The sequence below is a fragment of the Drosophila rhopaloa genome, unplaced genomic scaffold, assembly GCF_018152115.1.
Source record: "Drosophila rhopaloa isolate 14029-0021.01 unplaced genomic scaffold, ASM1815211v1 contig_3, whole genome shotgun sequence".
NCBI lineage: Eukaryota > Metazoa > Arthropoda > Insecta > Diptera > Drosophilidae > Drosophila > Drosophila rhopaloa.
Window position 1 is genome coordinate 24,697,383 of NW_025335123.1, and position 19,110 is coordinate 24,716,492.

The 19,110-nt window shown below is 43.4% G+C and overlaps 1 protein-coding gene across 10 annotated transcripts in view; it reads left to right on the forward strand.

Moving 5' to 3' along the window:
- Window positions 1-19,008, forward strand: part of LOC108046895 (protein sidekick) — an 84,789-nt gene extending 65,781 nt beyond the window's left edge. For 3 of the 10 annotated variants that reach the window (XM_017126851.2, XM_017126850.2, XM_017126856.2), the window contains 10 exons: window positions 3,913-4,032; window positions 4,297-4,452; window positions 8,581-9,012; window positions 9,939-10,136; window positions 10,798-14,031; window positions 14,101-14,382; window positions 14,572-14,595; window positions 16,082-16,402; window positions 16,464-16,798; window positions 17,148-19,008. In XM_017126851.2, the coding sequence (XP_016982340.1) occupies window positions 3,913-4,032; window positions 4,297-4,452; window positions 8,581-9,012; window positions 9,939-10,136; window positions 10,798-14,031; window positions 14,101-14,382; window positions 14,572-14,595; window positions 16,082-16,402; window positions 16,464-16,798; window positions 17,148-17,390 (5,345 nt within the window). In that variant the 3' untranslated portion in view covers window positions 17,391-19,008. The remainder of the gene's footprint in view (window positions 1-3,912; window positions 4,033-4,296; window positions 4,453-8,580; window positions 9,013-9,938; window positions 10,137-10,797; window positions 14,032-14,100; window positions 14,383-14,571; window positions 14,596-16,081; window positions 16,403-16,463; window positions 16,799-17,147) is intronic. The other 7 variants (XM_017126853.2, XM_017126858.2, XM_017126855.2 and 4 more) reach the window with 5 other exon arrangements.
- Window positions 19,009-19,110: the final 102 nt, after the last annotated feature.

Below are 19,110 nucleotides of genomic sequence, written 5' to 3' on the forward strand. Positions count from 1 at the left end.
TGCGCTAGTTTATCTGCTGGTGGAGCTGCTCCTCCTTCAACGTATTCCGCACCTCTTCGCTATGGCAACAAGTGTTTGGCATTTGTATTGCTGATTCCCCAGTCCCCTCTCTATTTTCCGCCTGGAATGCCACTTGAGGGATAATCCTTGTGCCGGAGCACTTTTCACTTAGATAGGCGAAGAAGTTGAGTTGGGAAATTATTTTCCAGCCTTTCGCGTTCAAGGGGATTGCTTGGTCTTGGCTTGGGTGTTCGTTCTTGGCTCCTAAGACCTGGCTGCATTTTAATTGCACCTCCTGCCGCGCCGCCCACGGTTTGTCAAAGTTTTGCATCTTTCTGTGTTGGCCTTTTCTCTGAAGCGCGCACTCGCCTTCCTCACTTCATTTTTGTTAAGTTGGCGTAAATCTGCGCCCCCGACACTCCAGATCCTCCAGCTCGGCTTGCACCTGCCACAGTCAGAGTTTTCCACATCGCATTTTCCGGCTGCCTGAGCATTTCCCGGCTGCCTCAACTCTCGAGTAACATAATTTCGTAATTTCCCGAAACGCAAAAGTGATTTTAATCGCCGCTTCCTGCCATTTCCAAGGTGCCTGCACTTAGCACCCACCGCCCATCTCCTTCTATTTGTTTGTCTGTGTGTTTTTGTGCTTGTGTATGTGTGTGAGTAATTAGGTGACTTTTGGGGCGGGGGTGGGCATGGCTGTTTCACTTCCTTTCATTCGTCTGATGGCTCAATGCGATTTCCACTGCGCGAATTTGTAAAAATTTCTTTTATTTGCTCAGTCGAAGTTTCGTTGTCGTTTTCGTTTTCATTTTCATTTTACACGACCCCACCAACAGGTGGTGAATTTGGCGGAGGTCAGAGGTCAGCATAGCTTAACCCCACAACGCCCCAGTGATTGATTGCAGCGAACATTACAGTTTCGAGTTGATTGGCTTGCGACATGCCATGCTCATAAAAAGGACTTTCAAATTCCTTTAGTAAATTGGTAATGTTGGTATAGTTACTTTGGTTCCTTAAATGGGCTTAAGCTATATAATATACAGCACTTACTTATTTACAGCACTTAAATAAATAATGTCAATAAAAATGTCACAGCAAATATAAGAAACTTGCTAATTCAATAATATTTTCAAGTTCGGTTTTAAATTCGATTAAAATTTTATATTGAATATACATTTTAATCAGCAAAAGGTTTGAAGTATTGTTAAAAATGCAAGATTTCAAAATAGTTCTGGACTGGTTTTCGACATATAAACCTAATCTCCCTCTGTTCGATAACTCCCAAAATTAAGAAACGCTGTAGAGCTATTTTCGATTAATCGAAAAGTTTGTATCAAAAATTCAGCAGCTCAAAGAGAGGCGGACTTAAAAAGCGGTTCTTTTTATGCTTATTAAAATAAGAAAAGGGCGCTGCTCAAAAGGAAAACTGAAACGAAAAACCGTTTAAGTGGTGCCAAATGGGGTGGGTGGAAATTTTAGAGCCGGGCACAAAGGCGGCGGCACGAGGGTTAAAAACAATTCGCATGCTAATGTTGGACTCTGGAACGGGTGGCCACTTCAATGGCCAAGTAATGGCAATTATTGCCATCGCACGCCATTGCCCCCAGTTTTCCCACCCAGTTTTTCACACCACCACCCACTTTTCCCACTTGTCCGGCTGAGTGAGCGTTTTATTATGACTTTAAGTTGATGGCGCGGCCTCTTTAGTGGGTCAACTCGAAATTAATTACAGCCAACCCCGTTGACGCAGGCAAATGGAAATGGCACAAGAAAGTGCCTTTACATTAACAAAGATACTTCGAAATGTTCAATTTATTTGGGATAATCAAAATACAAGAAAACCACATAATTAAGTTTAGGGCTTACTAAGATGTATGTTACTAAGATGTATTCACTTCGAAGCGGTTGTTTTTCTAACTTGAACGACAAGTATATTATCTAATATTTTAATATTATATCTTGTAAAACCACTGTGATTTACTTATTTGTGAAATCAGTTACAAAAACTATTTTCATTTTTCTTTGTGTACAAGCGGCGTATACTTAACAAACATTACGTATACGCTCCGTTTGATTATTGAGCATTAATCATCACTTGCGCACTTGACTTCGATTTAGTTTAAATTTATGCTAAGCACTCCGCTTAGATGCAAGTTTTTTGTTTTATTTATTTTTTTTAGGACTCCCTGGCAAATCCTGCCACAAATTGTTTCCTTTTCTTGGGAGGTCCTTTCCGTGTTTTTAATATGCGCCTTGCGTGAGCCATAAAAACCGGACCAAAGGACCTGGAAAGTGGGAGAAGGCTGGTTGGTTGGCTACTGGCCACCGGGGCAGATTAAGCACACTTAACACGTTGCCCGGGCAAAGGAGTTATCCGGGCATATATATATATATTATTGCCCTTTAAATTTTCCATACAAAAATTAAACCCGATGTGATGTCATATTCTGCGCAGCTTAATCGTCCTTTAAGTGTATGCACTCACACAAAAGTTACTTGTTTACCTCGAGAACCCGCTTAATCATCTTTAACCCGACTTCAAGTTGGCCAGGCCTGTATTCTGTCCTGTATTCTTTCCAACCCCGGGATTTTCTCTTTCCTTTCCTTTCCCTTATTTTATTTGTTAAGCAGAGTTGATGTCTTTATGATTTTACCCAACAATTGCAACTGCAACGGCGAGCACTTAATATCTTAATGTTGGAAGGAGCCTGGGTGCTTTTTTATTATAATTTTATGCACTTATTTACATAAGCGTAGTTAACGGGAATGCGCCATCATGCGAAATTATTACGAATATTATTACATTTGCGCTACCGCCTGGAGTCAGTAGCAAAAACAGTTAAGAGCAGCCTGAGTTTCGGCCTTGAAGCGCGTGGCATTTGGCCATAACAATAAAAACAGGCAAAAACAGCAGAAACAGGCAGCCATGGTGCCACTCAAAATCCAATAAATAATTTACATTAACCAGTGGCAAGTGAAAGGGCGAGATGTGGAGCCAAATGGTCTGGGAAATGGAATCGGCAGGTGTATACCTGTAGGGATTCCATACACCTGATGCGACGATTCAGGCAGCATGATTAATTGGCCAGACTTTAAATTGGTGTAATCATAATTGCAAAAGTCAGCACACAATAAAGGGCAGAAAGTGAGTCAATGAAGCAGTCAATCAAAGAAAAAGAATCAATTACAATCAAATGAGAGCTCAGCTGATGGACTTTGGTAATGCACGAAATGAGCAGGAAAATTAATAGGCTTGATTATGATTAAATGGGAAATATAAATAAAGAATGCAATCATGCTTAAACTGCACCAATTATGTTTTTATAATATTCTTAATACATTTTCTACTGAGCGATAATCATTTTGTCACCAAAACTCAGTGCAAAACTATACTCGGTAAACACGGCGTATATTTTACGATAAATAAATAAGTAATAATAAGATAAAATAAACATTTTAAAACGGTGGGTTAATCAGTTCAATGAAAAAATGTCATATGCTGATGGCTACAAAAAACTATTTGATTTTTGATAAAAAAAAAATATCACAAAATGTAGACTAAAAAACTTTCGTTACATATTTTATATTAACATTCAAATGTTTTTTGTCACGTATTTGTCATGTTTTTGTGCTTTGAATTATTTAACAGTATTTTTCATAGGCTTACCATATGTAAATATCCCTTATTGTTTATTCATCAATAAGTTTGCAGTACATTTAATTTAATTAATTTTTGTTTCAGCTTCATAGATTTATCTTAGAGGATGAATACAGAATAAATCACCCAAACCACTTACACCCCTTACTTATCCACTAATTGCGTAGAATCTTGCCTAAAAACCCACCGTGATTTTGCCTTCAAAATTAATTGTGGCTTTATTGTAATTGAATGTGTTTGAATTCCTACAGCATCGGCTCCAATCATGGAACTGCCGCCCCAGAATGTGACCGCCTTGGATGGCAAGGATGCGACTATATCCTGCCGAGCTGTTGGATCGCCCAACCCGAACATCACCTGGATATACAATGGTGAGTTTTGCAATGCCGATTCCTTAGAGCATGATGGCTGTCGTAGTAGTCCCTAGTCCACTAATGATGATGATGCTAATACCATGTCATTCTCTTTTATTTTGCCGTTGTTTTGCTCGCTAACAAACCAATCAACCTGTAACGCTAACAAAACTGCTTGCTGCGGAACCCGTAACCACCGTATTCGCATCGTGCATCGTGCCAACCTGCCAAATAACCCAACGTCCATCCACCTGCCGAAACAATGAAATGCCCGAAACCCAGAGACCCAACTGGTGGACATATCCAGCCGGGTGCAGATACTCGAATCGGGGGACCTGCTCATCTCGAACATCCGATCCGTGGACGCGGGTCTGTACATCTGCGTGCGGGCCAACGAGGCGGGCAGCGTCAAGGGCGAGGCCTATTTGAGTGTTTTGGGTGAGTTTTAGTCCTTGTTTTCCTCCCTGTGTGGGAAAGCCATCCCCTCCTGAAAAATGTAATTGCCTGCCGCTCCGCCCGTCTGTTAGTTTCAAGTGCGTCTGTCTAGTCGGACGCCTTTGAGTGTCAGCGTTTTAGTTACCGGGGCTTTCGAGGGTTTTATGTTTTATGTTTTATGTTTTAGGTAGCACCCACCCCCCCGCGCAACTCCAGCCCCGAGATTTTAACCGCTTTTGTTTAAAGTATTTAAGCTAGTCAAAAAGCATGCAGCGTTTAAACTTTGGTTGTTTATTACTGCCCCCTTTCAAATAAAATAAGCTATACTTTCACCACTAGATAATTTAATCATTTAGTTTTTATAAATACTAAAGCACTTCAGTTACAGAGTGTGAACATTTTAACATACTGATAAAGGCTATTTGAATATTGTTAGTTTTTAAATCAAGGAGATTGATTCCAATGAGTTAACCTATAATCAACAAAAAATCCTTTTATTGAAACAAGAGTGAACAATATCAGCCTAATGGTGCAAACATTCGATCCGTTTAACAGAATTAAACTCTACCCACTGCTTTTTTTAAGCGACTAACTTGAGCAGAATATATCCTTTTGCCCCCAACTCTTCTTAACCCTATTCTGCCCCCACTCTTCTTAACCCTCTTCTGCCCCCCCACTCTTCTTAACCCTATGCTGCCCCATCAATTGTTCAATTGCAGAGCTTTGATGTTGGCACATCCTGCGACTGTTACTGAAATGCTGTCATCCGCCCAAGGAAACTCTTGTGTAACCACAAAAGAGATTCAAATTGAGTTTACTTACCAAAAATGCTCTCTATTAGACGGTTGTTTGTGCACCTGTTTTGGCCCCACTCACTCCTTAATGTGCATCTACCTCTCTATAGCTATATGATTGCCAATGACATTTTGGTGAACACACAGAAAAATATCAATTTCAACATTAGCCACTGTTCAAAATTTAATGATATTGTAGTTGGAAAGAAAAATGATGAGTATGATGGATTTCTTCGTTAAAAGTTTTTTTATATGAGATATTTTTATCAAAAATAGTTATTGAATGGTATTCAATGGTAAAGTTAATCTTCCCTTTTCTGTTAAACTAATGCACTTTTTGTTTAACTTAGTGAATATTTTGAAACGACTTGCTCGGTTTTTTTGTCCGTGTACTTGCGCCACATATTTAGGTTGCTATCTGTGCGTTAGTGCGGCCCTAACATCGCATCAAATCAACTAAAATGCATGGTCCAATGATAATAATGTATGTCATCAAAGCCGCAGCAGCCACAGCAACAACACGGCTTTATAATAATGCCAACAACCAAAGCAGTGGCAACGACAACGACAACAACGACAACGACACGATGGCTGCCATTTGAAGTGCTCCCTCCTGGGCAGCGTCAATTGCTTTTGGGATAATACGAAAAATATTCCACCATTTCCATACATTTGCGCACATATGTCTATGTTAAACGAGCATATGGCTTTGACTTTTTGTGCGTGAGCATCAGAGAACTAGAAAATTCAAATACTTCAAATGATTTTTTTAAGGGTATTTGTTGTAGCCTGCCGCTCTGCTGTTGTCCATTGTGTTGTTTGTGTAATTAAAGTTGATTTGTACATGCAATATTTTTGGCCCTGAACACACGAGTGTGTTGTGAGCATGATGTGTGTGTGTGTGTATGTGGTCCTAAAAGGCAGCATCAATGTGCGGCTAATTGGCAAAACGCCGGAATGCGGCCCGTGGACTCTGGACTCTGGACTTTGACCACCGGCGCTGATGGCAGTTTTCCATCACCATCACCCCTTTAACCAACAAAACCTCGTGGCTTTATTTGTGTGTTGCATAAAACACTGTTCCCAAGTCCGACAAAGAAATAAAAAAGAGAGACGCAAGAAGCTCTTTGTAGGCGGGTTATAAAGTTTTAAATACTCTTTTTATAAGAATGTTTGCCATTAGAGGGATTTTTTTGAGTAACTTGTTTTTAGCGACATTGCAGTAACTTTTAACGCCTTTCGCTTGACTTATAAACTAGGCATCGGAAATTTGATGTATACCTAAAATAGTTGAATTGTTTATCACAAAATAATATTTGAGGGCCAATAGGTGCATTATGTGCCATAAATAATACACCTTATCCAGGATATTCACTATTGAAAGGGTAAACCAGGTTCTTTTTTGGCCTATTCGCTCTCGCCATTCAGTGCAGTGCAGTGCTGTTCATCTCTTCTCATATGGGGAACAACTTGGCTTATGGCAAACAGACCGACCGACCGACAGCAACAAGAACAACTATAACCCATCACCACGGGCAGAACCACCATATAGCACCATATAACACCAGTTCCAGTGCCAGTGCCACCAACAATGTCTGGGCCACGGGGCGCGTTGAACTTTTGATGCATGCGGGCCAGCAAGTGACTGAAAAGGGCTAAAAAAGAAATGCCGAGCGAGAGCAAAGAAAAAAGGAAGAAAAGGCATAAAATAAATAAAATCAAAGAGAAAGCCATACATAAAGGGAACAAACGAAGGGGGCCTAAAGTGTGGGGTTAAAGACTGTGAAATACCCTTTAATGTGCGCTAGGTGGGGGAATCTGCACTGCCAAGATACAAAATTATTTGTGATATTGTTGAGTATCATAAATGCATGCCTTGTCTTACGAATGCCAAAAGGATTGAGAATAACATAAACTAAATAATAAGAGTTTTGGTATGAATTAGATTATAGATCCAAATAAGTGTTTCTGTTGCACCCCCAATAATTCGATTAAAAAGCTTTTTTTTATACCCTTGCAGAGGGTATTATAATTTTGGTCAAAAGTGTGCAACGCAGTGAAGGAGACATCTCCGACCCTATAAAGTATATATATTCTTGATCAGGATCACCTCCTGAGTTGATATAGCCATGTCCGTCTGTCCGTCTGTCCGTCTGTCCGTCTGTCCGTCTGTCTGTTTCTACGCAAACTAGTCTCTCAGTTTTAAAGCTATCGGATTGAAACTTTGCACACACCCTTCTTTCCTTTGCACGCAGTATATAAGTCGGAACGGCCGGGATCGGCCGACTATATCCTATAGCTGCCATATAACTGATTGATCGGAAATGCCATAACTTTCGTGTTTGTAAAGTTAGGAAGTTGGGATTTTCTATGGGTTTTATATTTGGCCAATCAATCCGACCTACCAAATTTCATAAGGATCGGCCGACTATATCCTATAGCTGCCATATAACTGATTGATCGGAACTGCCATAACTTTGGTGTTTGTAAAGTTAGAAAGTTGGGATTTTCTATGGGTTTTATATTTGGCCAATCAATCCGACCTACCAAATTTCATAAGGATCGGCCGACTATATCCTATAGCTGCCATATAACTGATTGATCGGAAATGCCATAACTTTGGTGTTTGTAAAGTTAGGAAGTTGGGATTTTCTATGGGTTTTATTTTGGCCCAATCAATTCGACATATTAAATTTCATAAGGATCGGCCGACTATATCCTATAGCTGCCATATAACTGATTGATCGGAAATGAAATAACTTTGGTGTTTTTAAAGTTAGGAAGGTGGGATTTTTTATGAGTATTAAAAATGCATCATATGAATAATTTTGGAGAATATAATTTGCAGAATATTCTGCAAGGGTATTTCAACTTCGGCTCCGCCCGAAGTTAGCTTTCCTTTCTTGTTTACCGATCCATTTAATAAGCACGCCCCAAAACCCATCGAATCCAGGGTGTTTCCATACGGTCTTCGTGTGTAAGTTTTAAGGCCTTTAAATTCATTTGCCCCACCTGCTCCTTGGATTCTCACCGGGTTAAGGATGAGCCAAGGGGGGCAGTTGAAAGAAGAGAGGGGAGAGGATGTGTCGACCGGTAGGCGTGCAATAAAAGTGGGCGGGGCTGTCGCGACTTGTCATTTGCCACACGACTTGCGGTCGTTTAATCTGCATTGCCGTGTTGTTAATGTGTTCCATCCCTCCGGTCTCCCGTCTCCTTTCTCCCGTCTCCTTTCTCCTGTCCCTCGTATCCTGTCTCTCGTATCCTGTCTCCCGTATCCCACCTCCTGTCCAGAGAAAGTCCTCTTATTTTTTGCTCCGTTTTTCCTCTTTTCCCGCAGTGCGGACACAAATCATCCAGCCGCCGGTGGACACAACGGTGCTACTTGGCCTCACCGCCACCCTGCAGTGCAAGGTGTCCAGTGATCCCAGTGTGCCGTACAACATTGACTGGTATCGCGAGGGTCAGTCGTCGACGCCCATCAGTAATTCGCAGCGCATTGGCGTCCAGGCGGACGGGCAACTGGAGATCCAGGCGGTGCGGGCCAGCGATGTGGGCAGCTATGCCTGTGTGGTCACCTCTCCCGGGGGAAATGAGACGCGGTCCGCCCGCCTCAGCGTCATCGAGCTCCCCTTCCCGCCCAGCAACGTGAAGGTGGAGCGACTGGCGGAGCCGCAGCAGCGCAGCATCAACGTGTCCTGGACACCGGGATTCGATGGCAACAGTCCAATATCCAAATTTATTATCCAGCGACGTGAGGTCTCCGAATTGGGTAAGTTTCGTTGGCCACTCTTATCTATACATACTTTTCGGTAGCGTAGAGTTTGTGGGTTGCGGTGGTTTTGGTTAGTATTGGATTTATGATTTATGAAAAACGAGGAGGGGTGTAAAAGCGTACACGGTTGCCATTTATAAGCAAAAATGATTGGACAGAAAAAAAGCGGCTACATCACAGTCACATATAAATACTTCCATTGTATACAAAATATATAACTCATGAACATATAGTAGAGAACACTTAAATACAAAATAACATAAGTGACGAGTACTCTTAGGTTAACTGTAAGTTATAGGAATATTACCTCTCAGCTCATCAGTTGCAGTTCTTTCTTTTCGGAAGTTTGACCGTTTCAATTACTATATATTTACGATAAGAGTTGTTTTGCAACCAGATCAAAACATTTAAGTCATATATTATACATGAAGTGGCAACCGTTGCTTAATTATAAGCTCATATAAGCTCAGGAACCACGAACCACAACTTTTGGTTAGGAAATCATTACAGACAACACAAAGGAAACCAAGATTTTGATGCGTTTCTTTTGTTCTCTCTTTTCTTCCATTAAATTTACTTTGAACACCACCAAAAACTGGAACGAACCGAAACAATACGAACTGTAAATTGATTGTTTTATATATATTGTATTTATTGATGATAACTTGTTTGTACATTTGTTTCTAATTTTCGATTGTAATTTGTTGTTTTGCACTTTGTTTTCATCGCGTTTTCACATCAACATCAACAACAACAACATCACCACACGGAACGCCCTGTAATCTACACACATTTCACCAATATAAATTATACCCAATGTGGTTCACCAACTATCGCACACAAAATAACACCAATCCCCAACATCCACCCATTCACCATAATCCCCCCGCCTGCTGTTTTTTCCAAACACATTAACATCACAGAAAAATTCGTAGGTCCAGTTCCAGATCCCCTGCTCAACTGGATCACCGAACTGAGCAATGTCTCGGCGGATCAACGATGGATCCTGCTCGAGAACCTCAAGGCCGCCACCGTGTATCAGTTTAGGGTTAGTGCAGTGAATCGCGTGGGCGAAGGTTCGCCATCGGAACCCAGTAATGTCGTCGAACTGCCCCAGGAAGGTGAGTAGTCCCGCTTCTAGGACTCTGATCATCATTATGTGCATCCCTTACTCGTATCGTAACGTATATTGTGTGTGTGTTGTGTTGCTTTCCCTAAGTTTACATTTATTTGTGAATATTTTAATTATGCTACTTTTTTTTGTTCATAAAAGCTCTTGTATTTAACGCTTAAATTTGTATAATTTATAAATAAGAATGCTTTTAATTCAATTTGACGTTTTAAAATTTATTTTCTTAGCCATCTTTAAATTGAAAATATTTCGTTCATAAATTTAAATCTGATTTTATAGTGATTATTATAAAACATTAAGTGATTCATATAAATAGTGATATATAGCCCACTTATGATCCTGTATAGTGTAAAGAACTAATGCTGAATACCCTGTATATGTATTGTACTTTTAACTGCTATCGTTGTCATCACGAAAATGAAATTTGAAAATCGCTGTTGGTCGCTGGCCCGCGCGTAGAGTTTCCGCTTCACCGAGGTATATACATATAGCCCAGACTCACGCCCCCTTAAAGCCCCCTCACACGAATCACACACACACTTAAAAAAAAAAAAAAAAAAAGAGAGATGTACAGACTCTCCTTTAAAAGGACTAAATACTTATAATAAATATACACTAATATGCTGGCTTTTCAACCCCCCACCATTTAGCTCCTTCCGGTCCACCGGTGGGATTTGTTGGCTCCGCTCGCTCCATGTCGGAGATCATATCGCAGTGGCAACCGCCATTGGAGGAGCATCGCAATGGCCAGATCCTGGGCTACATCCTGCGATATCGGCTATTTGGCTACAACAATGTCCCGTGGTCCTATCAAAATATCACAAACGAAGCGCAACGCAACTTTCTGATCCAGGAACTGATCACCTGGAAGGATTACATTGTACAGATCGCTGCCTATAACAACATGGGCGTGGGTGTCTACACCGAGGGTTCCAAAATTAAGACCAAGGAGGGCGTCCCAGAAGCACCGCCCACGAATGTGAAAGTCGAGGCCATCAACTCGACGGCGGCCAGATGCCGCTGGACTCCACCTAATCCGCAGCAGATAAATGGTATCAATCAGGGCTATAAGATTCAGGCATGGCAACGTCGCTTGATCGATGGCGAGGGGAGGGATATTGAAAGGCGCATGATGACCGTGCCCCCGAGTGTGATTGATCCACTGGCGGAACAGACGGCCATCCTCGGAGGACTGGAGAAGTTTGCCGAATACAATATCAGTGTGCTCTGCTTCACGGATCCCGGCGATGGTGTGGCCAGTGTGCAAGTGCCAGTGATGACCCTGGATGATGTGCCCGATGAGGTTACCTCTCTGCATTTTGACGATGTCTCCGATCGATCTGTTAAAGTGCTTTGGGCACCGCCACGCTTTTCGAACGGTATCCTAACTGGCTATACGGTTCGCTACCAAGTCAAAGATCGCCCGGATACACTGAAATCCTTCAATCTCACAGCGGACGATACAGAGCTGACGGTGAATCAACTGCAGGCCACCACGCACTATTGGTTTGAGATCTTCGCGTGGACACGAGTGGGCAGTGGAACCCCGAAAACAGCCACCATTCAGTCCGGCGTGGAACCAGTTCTGCCACATGCACCCACCAGTCTGGCCCTGTCCAATATCGAAGCCTTCTCCGTTGTGCTGCAATTCACGCCGGGCTTTGATGGCAACTCCAGCATCACCAAGTGGAAGGTCGAGGGTCAGACAGCGAGGAATATGACGTGGTTCACCATTTGCGAGATCAGTGACCCCGATGCGGAGACCTTGACGGTCACCGGCCTGGTGCCATTCACCCAATACAGACTGAGGCTGAGTGCCAGCAATGTGGTTGGCAGTTCGAAACCCTCGGAGGCCACCAAGGATTTCCAGACCATCCAGGCCAGGCCCAAGCATCCGCCATTCAACGTGACCGTGAGAGCAATGAGTGCCCAGCAGCTGAGAGTTCGTTGGATTCCACTGCAACAAACCGAGTGGTACGGCAATCCCCGGGGCTATAACATATCCTACAAGCAGTTGACGAAGACACCGGGCACCATCAAATACCTGCCCCGATCGGTGGTAATCGAGGATCACACGGCCAATTCGCATGTGTTGGACGGTCTGGAGGAGTGGACACTGTACGAGGTGATAATGAATGCCTGCAATGATGTGGGCTGCTCGAAGGAGAGTGGCACTGCGATAGAGCGGACCCGCGAAGCTGTTCCCAGCTACGGACCGCTGGATGTCCAGGCGAATGCCACGTCGTCCACCACAGTGGTTGTGGAGTGGGGAGAAGTGCCGCGACAACACCGGAACGGTCAGATTGATGGCTACAAGGTGTTCTATGCCGCCGCAGATCGGGGACAACAGGTGCTGCACAATACGATACCGAATAACGCCACCTTCACCACCACTTTGACGGAACTCAAAAAGTTCGTGGTGTACCACGTCCAGGTTTTGGCCTACACCAGATTGGGCAATGGTGCACTGAGCACTCCACCCATCAGAGTTCAGACCTTCGAGGATACGCCTGGCGTTCCGTCGAATGTGAGTTTCCCCGATGTCACTCTGACCATGGCCCGCATCATTTGGGACGTGCCCATGGATCCGAATGGAGAGATCTTGGCCTACCAGGTCACCTACACCCTGAATGGCAGTGCCATGCTGAACTACAGTCGCGAGTTTCCACCCTCCGATCGGACATTCCGGGCCACCGGTTTGCTTCCCGAGAAGTACTACAGTTTCAGTTGTACGGCCCAAACGCGTCTGGGTTGGGGCAAAATAGCCACTGCCCTGGTCTACACCACAAACAACAGGGAGCGGCCCCAGGCACCGTCCGTTCCGCAAATATCACGCAGCCAGATCCAGGCCCATCAGATCACCTTCAGTTGGACACCGGGCAGAGATGGCTTCGCCCCACTGCGATACTACACGGTGGAGATGCGCGAGAACGAGGGCAGGTGGCAACCACTGCCGGAGAGGGTGGATCCCCTGCTGAGTTCATACACAGCGCTTGGTCTGCGGCCCTATATGACCTACCAGTTTCGCATACAGGCCACCAACGACCTGGGACCCTCGGCCTTCAGTCGGGAGAGTGTGGTCGTGCGAACTCTGCCCGCTGCTCCGGCAGCCGGAGTGGGAGGTCTCAAGGTCGTGCCCATCACCACCACTTCGGTGCGGGTGCAGTGGAGCGCCTTGGAGACAGGAATGTGGAATGGTGATGCCGGAACCGGTGGCTACAGGATTCTGTATCAGCAGCTCTCCGACTTTCCCACCGCCCTGCAGTCAACGCCCAAGACGGATGTGCATGGCATCAATGAGAACAGTGTGGTGCTGTCGGATCTTCAGCAGGATCGCAACTATGAGATTGTGGTGTTGCCCTTCAATTCCCAAGGCCCTGGACCTGCCACGCCCCCGGCAGCGGTTTATGTGGGCGAGGCGGTGCCGACCGGAGAACCCAGAGCGGTGGATGCAGCACCCATTTCCAGCACCGAAGTGCGTCTACTGTGGAAGCCACCAAAGCAGAGCATGCAGAATGGCGACATCCTCGGCTACAAGATCTACTACCTGGTCACCTACTCACCGCAAGCCTTGGAGCCCGGCCGCAAGTGGGAGGAGGAGATCGAGGTGGTCTCGGCCACAGCCACTTCACACAGTCTGGTGTTCCTCGACAAGTTCACCGAGTATCGCATCCAGCTGCTGGCCTTCAATCCGGCCGGAGATGGACCAAGATCGGCGCCAATTACCGTGAAAACGCTGCCGGGAGTACCGAGTGCTCCACTTCTCCTTCGATTCTCCGATATCACCATGCAGAGCTTGGAGGTCACCTGGGATCCACCAAAGTTCCTCAACGGCGAGATCCTGGGTTACTTGGTCACCTACGAAACCACTGAGGAGAATGAGAGTAAGTTCTAAACATGAGTTTAATCTGGGGATATTAGTTAATGATAACCGCAATCTTTTTTACCCACAGAGTTCAGCAAACAGGTGAAACAAAAGGTATCGAATACGACACTTCGCGTGCAGAATCTGGAGGAGGAGGTCACGTATACGTTCACCGTCCGTGCTCAAACGTCCGTGGATTACGGGCCGGGTGTGAGTGAAAATGTGACGACTGGACCCCAGGATGGATCACCGGTGGCGCCGCGTGATCTCATCCTGACCAAGACGCTGTCCAGCGTCGAGATGCACTGGATCAATGGGCCGTCGGGAAGGGGACCAATTCTGGGCTATCTCATCGAGGCCAAGAAGCGAGGTAAGTTTTTGCGTTTCCCTACTGCAAATTGTAGAATTGGTTTTGGACTTGCTCTTACTACATAATCTCTACGTATTCTTTTTGGATCTCTCCTCTTTTCCATTCGATCACTCTTTGGTGACTTGGTTCTAAAATGACAAAATCTTTCCAAAAACTATAATAACAAAAATTACTCTTTTGCTTGCGTAGAAAAAGGAGAGCCGTCATTTGTTTGTAAGTATTGCTGTCCATAGAAAGTAGAATTTAAGTAATCCTAGTCACATCCTAACTCAATCACAAGAGAACTAATCCCATCCTGACAGGAATTATCATATTAAATTATGCCTGAACTAACCAAAACTAATGCAAAACAAGAATGGGAGCAAAGCTTCTACCCTTGCAGCTGGTACAAAAATTAAATATTCTACAATTCGATTTCGATGGGTAAATAAAGACGAAAAATCGACCCGAAAATATAAACCAAGATTTCAACACAGATTTTTAGATAATCAAACTATAATCATTTAGAGATATGCCACTTTGAAATCGGATGGCTGTAAAAAAAGTTATGGGCTTAGAAGTGCAGGTTTTAGGTCACTTTTCTGCAAACCCATTTTTTGAAAATTTGGAAAGGGGTTACATCATTGAAACTGACTAAAAATCGACCCAAAAAAAAAAAGTAAACCAAAAACATAGATTTTTAGGGAATTGGACCACAATCATTTTAAGATATGCCACTTTGAATTAGGATGTCTGTAAGAAAAGTTATGGGCTTAGAAGTGCAGGTTTTAGGTCACTATTCTGTAAACCCATTTTTCCAAAATTTGGAAAGGGGTTACATCATTGAAACTAACTAAAAATCGACCCAAAAAAAAAAAAGTAAACTAAAAACATAGTTTTTTTGGGAAATGAACCACAATCATTTTAAGATATGCCACTTTGAAATCTGTAAAAAAAGTTATGGGCTTAGAAGTGCAGGTTTTAGGTCACTTTTCTGCAAACCCATTTTTTGAAAATTTGGAAAGGGGTTACATCATTGAAAATGACGAAAAATCGACCCAAAAAAAAAAAGTAAACCAAAAACACAGATTTTTAGAGAATTGGACCACAATCATTTTAAGATATGCCACTTTGAAATAGGATGTCTGCAAGAAAAGTTATGGCTTCAGGAAATCAGTTTTTAGGTCACTTTTCTGCAAACCCATTTTTCGAAAATTTGGAAATGGGTTACATTGCTTAAAATGATTAAAAATCGACCCAAAAAAAAAAACTAAACTGAAAACACAGATTTTTAGGGAATCAAACCACGATCATTTTGAAGTATGTCACTTTGAAAAAGGATGCCTGTAAGAAAAGTTATGAGCTTAGAAGTGCAGTTTTTTGACACTTTTCTGCAAAGCAAAAGAAATCAAGAATATATATTCCTTGTAGGGTCGGAAATATTTCCTTCACTACGTTGCAAACTTTTGACTGAAATTATAATACCTCCTGCAAGGGTATAAATATTGCCGAATTATTCTTTAAATTTACTTCTTTAAGAATATGTTTAATTTGCTTTAAACCTTAAAAAAATTAACCTACTGCATTTTACTTGCCTAAAGACCCTTCGAAACCGTAATATATAATTTATCCCTGATATTTATTTATCGCCATTAAGTTTCCCTGAATATTGAAATATCTTCCAAGCGAAAACCTAACTCTTATCTCCTGCCAATCATAGACGACTCCCGCTGGACGAAGATCGAGCAGACAAGGAAGGGAATGATGCAGGACTTCACGGTCAGCTACCACATCCTGATGCCCTCGACGGCGTACACATTCCGTGTGATCGCCTACAATCGCTATGGCATTTCGTTCCCCGTGTACTCCAAGGACTCGATATTGACGCCGTCGAAACTTCACCTGGAGTACGGCTACCTGCAGCACAAGCCCTTCTATCGGCAAACCTGGTTCATGGTCTCCCTGGCGGCCACTTCGATTGTGATCATAGTGATGGTCATTGCGGTGTTGTGTGTCAAGAGCAAGAGCTACAAATACAAACGTGAGTGTGCGCTTTGGGTTTTACATAATGGATTATTGATCGATCTCTTATTGAATTGCAGAGGAGGCACAGAAGACTCTGGAGGAGTCCATGGCCATGTCCATTGACGAGCGACAGGAGTTGGCTCTGGAGTTGTATCGCTCCCGCCACGGCGTTGGAACAGGCACCCTCAACAGTGTGGGCACTCTGCGCAGCGGCACCCTGGGCACCCTGGGCAGGAAGTCCACCAATCGACCTCCGCCGGGTGTTCACCTCGGCAAGAGCCCGCCACGCCCCTCGCCCGCCTCCGTGGCGTACCACAGCGACGAGGAGAGCTTGAAGTGCTACGACGAGAACCCGGACGACAGCAGCGTAACCGAGAAGCCCTCGGAGGTGAGCAGTTCGGAGGCATCGCAGGTGAGTTGAGGGAAAAACAGTGACCAAGTAAAATATGCTAACTAAACGTAGAACAAAGTGCATTTTAAGCTTTAAGCGATCTCAAAAACTCCTTTTAAAATAGCTATAATCCCTACTAACCCAACTAAATTTCAAATTCATTATGGTTCTTGGAAGCAACCAGCGAATTATTATAAACAAACATATTTTACTAAGGACCGTTTGCCTGCTTGATGAATATTATGCTCAAGACATGTGGACTAGATCGTGTTTCCCTCATGTTTTTAAGTTTGTATAATGTCTTGAGTTTCCAAAAATGGTGGAATTATTGAATGATAAGTAATTTGAATATTTTATATTTACTTTGCAGCATTCGGAGAGCGAGAACGAGAGCGTGCGCAGCGATCCGCATTCGTTTGTGAATCACTATGCCAACGTGAACGACTCACTGCGGCAGTCGTGGAAGAAGACCAAGCCGGTGCGGAACTACTCCAGCTACACCGATTCGGAGCCGGAGGGCAGTGCAGTGATGAGCCTCAATGGTGGCCAGATTATCGTCAATAATATGGCCAGATCGAGGGCACCACTGCCCGGCTTCTCGTCGTTCGTCTGACAATCAACCGAGTTCTAAGATCTAAGCACCAGTAGCAACGGCACCGTCATCCGCGAGACCTTTGTCTAGGTTTGTCCACGAGGAGGATAAGGCGGGGGTGGTCCGGAAATGGGAGACGGAGCTGGGGGCTTGGCTGGGGGCGATCCATATGGAATATGGAACAAGGAGGACGAGGACGAGGACAACCACATATCAGACTGATCCAGCAGGACCTCCGGGCCTCAGCCCCTCCAGCTCTCCGACGATGCGCTGCTACAGGGATATATACATATTACTAAATAACAGACAGACATTCGGTTAGGTTATCCTGTATGCATTTAGTTTTAGTTTCTAATTACGAGAGATCTGAGATTTGCGAGCATTTATGTACTACCCACACTGTGTTGTGTGTTTGTGTTCTAGTGTTTCTGTTTCAACTGAAAATGTTTTTTATTCAGAAATGTCTCTAAAGCCTTTTTAATCTGTATCATTCTTAGACTGATCTGTATAGCTAAACATTTTAATTTAAGACTGTGGCACTAGAACACCAATGCAAAACACAGTGGGCGAAGCGCATTAGTTTTAGCCTGTGTTTCCCACTGTGTTTCCCAGCAGGACTCTGCTCCTATTTTGTAGTATTTATTTACGGGTGTGCAGTGTGAGTGCGGTGCTGTCTGCCACACCTCCAAACAATGGCATTTAATCGAAGGGGCGCGAATCGAATTCAATCCGGATACGAATCCGAATCCGAAATCGAATCTTGTGATAAACCGATTTCTCGCGCCCGGTAAAGTTTAACAAATGATTTCCAAGTGTGTTCAGCGCGTGGCAGGCAGATTGAACTTTTGAGTGACTGTGAGTGTGAATGAGCTACATACGCGTTTAGTCTGGCGCAATCTCATTATTTTTAAAACGACAAAAAAGTTATGTTTTAATTTTTATTTTATTTTTTTTGTGTGTGCGAATACAACTAGTTAATCTAGAAGTTTGAAGGAGGAGACGAAACACCGATGCAATCGGTGGTCTGAGTAGAAGAAACCGAGACAAAAAGTTCAAGAGAAACACAAAAAAACACAACATGAGGAGACATGCAAACGAAAAACAAATAATCATATCTTATAAGCAAAGATAAATGTATTTTTTTTTTGGACAGGCAAACGGATGAAGGCTATAGCTATTGGAATGAGCAGAAATCGAACGAAGAAGAAGGCTTAGGATACGTATATTCATCAGATACATTGATAGGCCATATTAATGCAATTTCTTTACCACGTAAGCCCACAAACGAAAGCAACTGTAACACACAAAGCAAACAAACAAACGAGCGAGCAAACATGCAACTAGCAGACCTGCAGCAAACTCAAACAAACGAGGAAAAGATTCTTTTCGAGCGCATGCGCAGCAGACTTAGCACTAAGTACGATCAGTGCGATCTTAGTAGATGTAAGATGCATTTTTTTTTGTTAGTTGGGCCCAGTCCCTCCGGGGGGACTACGCCCTGGTACTCTAGCTCATAACTCTTCGATTGTTCAACCCCCGACGCTTAGGTGTAATTGTACTTGTAATTGTATTTGAATGCAGTTTATATTTATGACTATATTTATATATCGATGTATACATGTATATCTAAAAACTTAAACGACTGATTATATATTTTCCCCCGATTAGTTGTATACTTAACTCCTTTTTTGTATTGTAATACCTACGCATTAATTACATATTAACTACGTTTAGACCACTT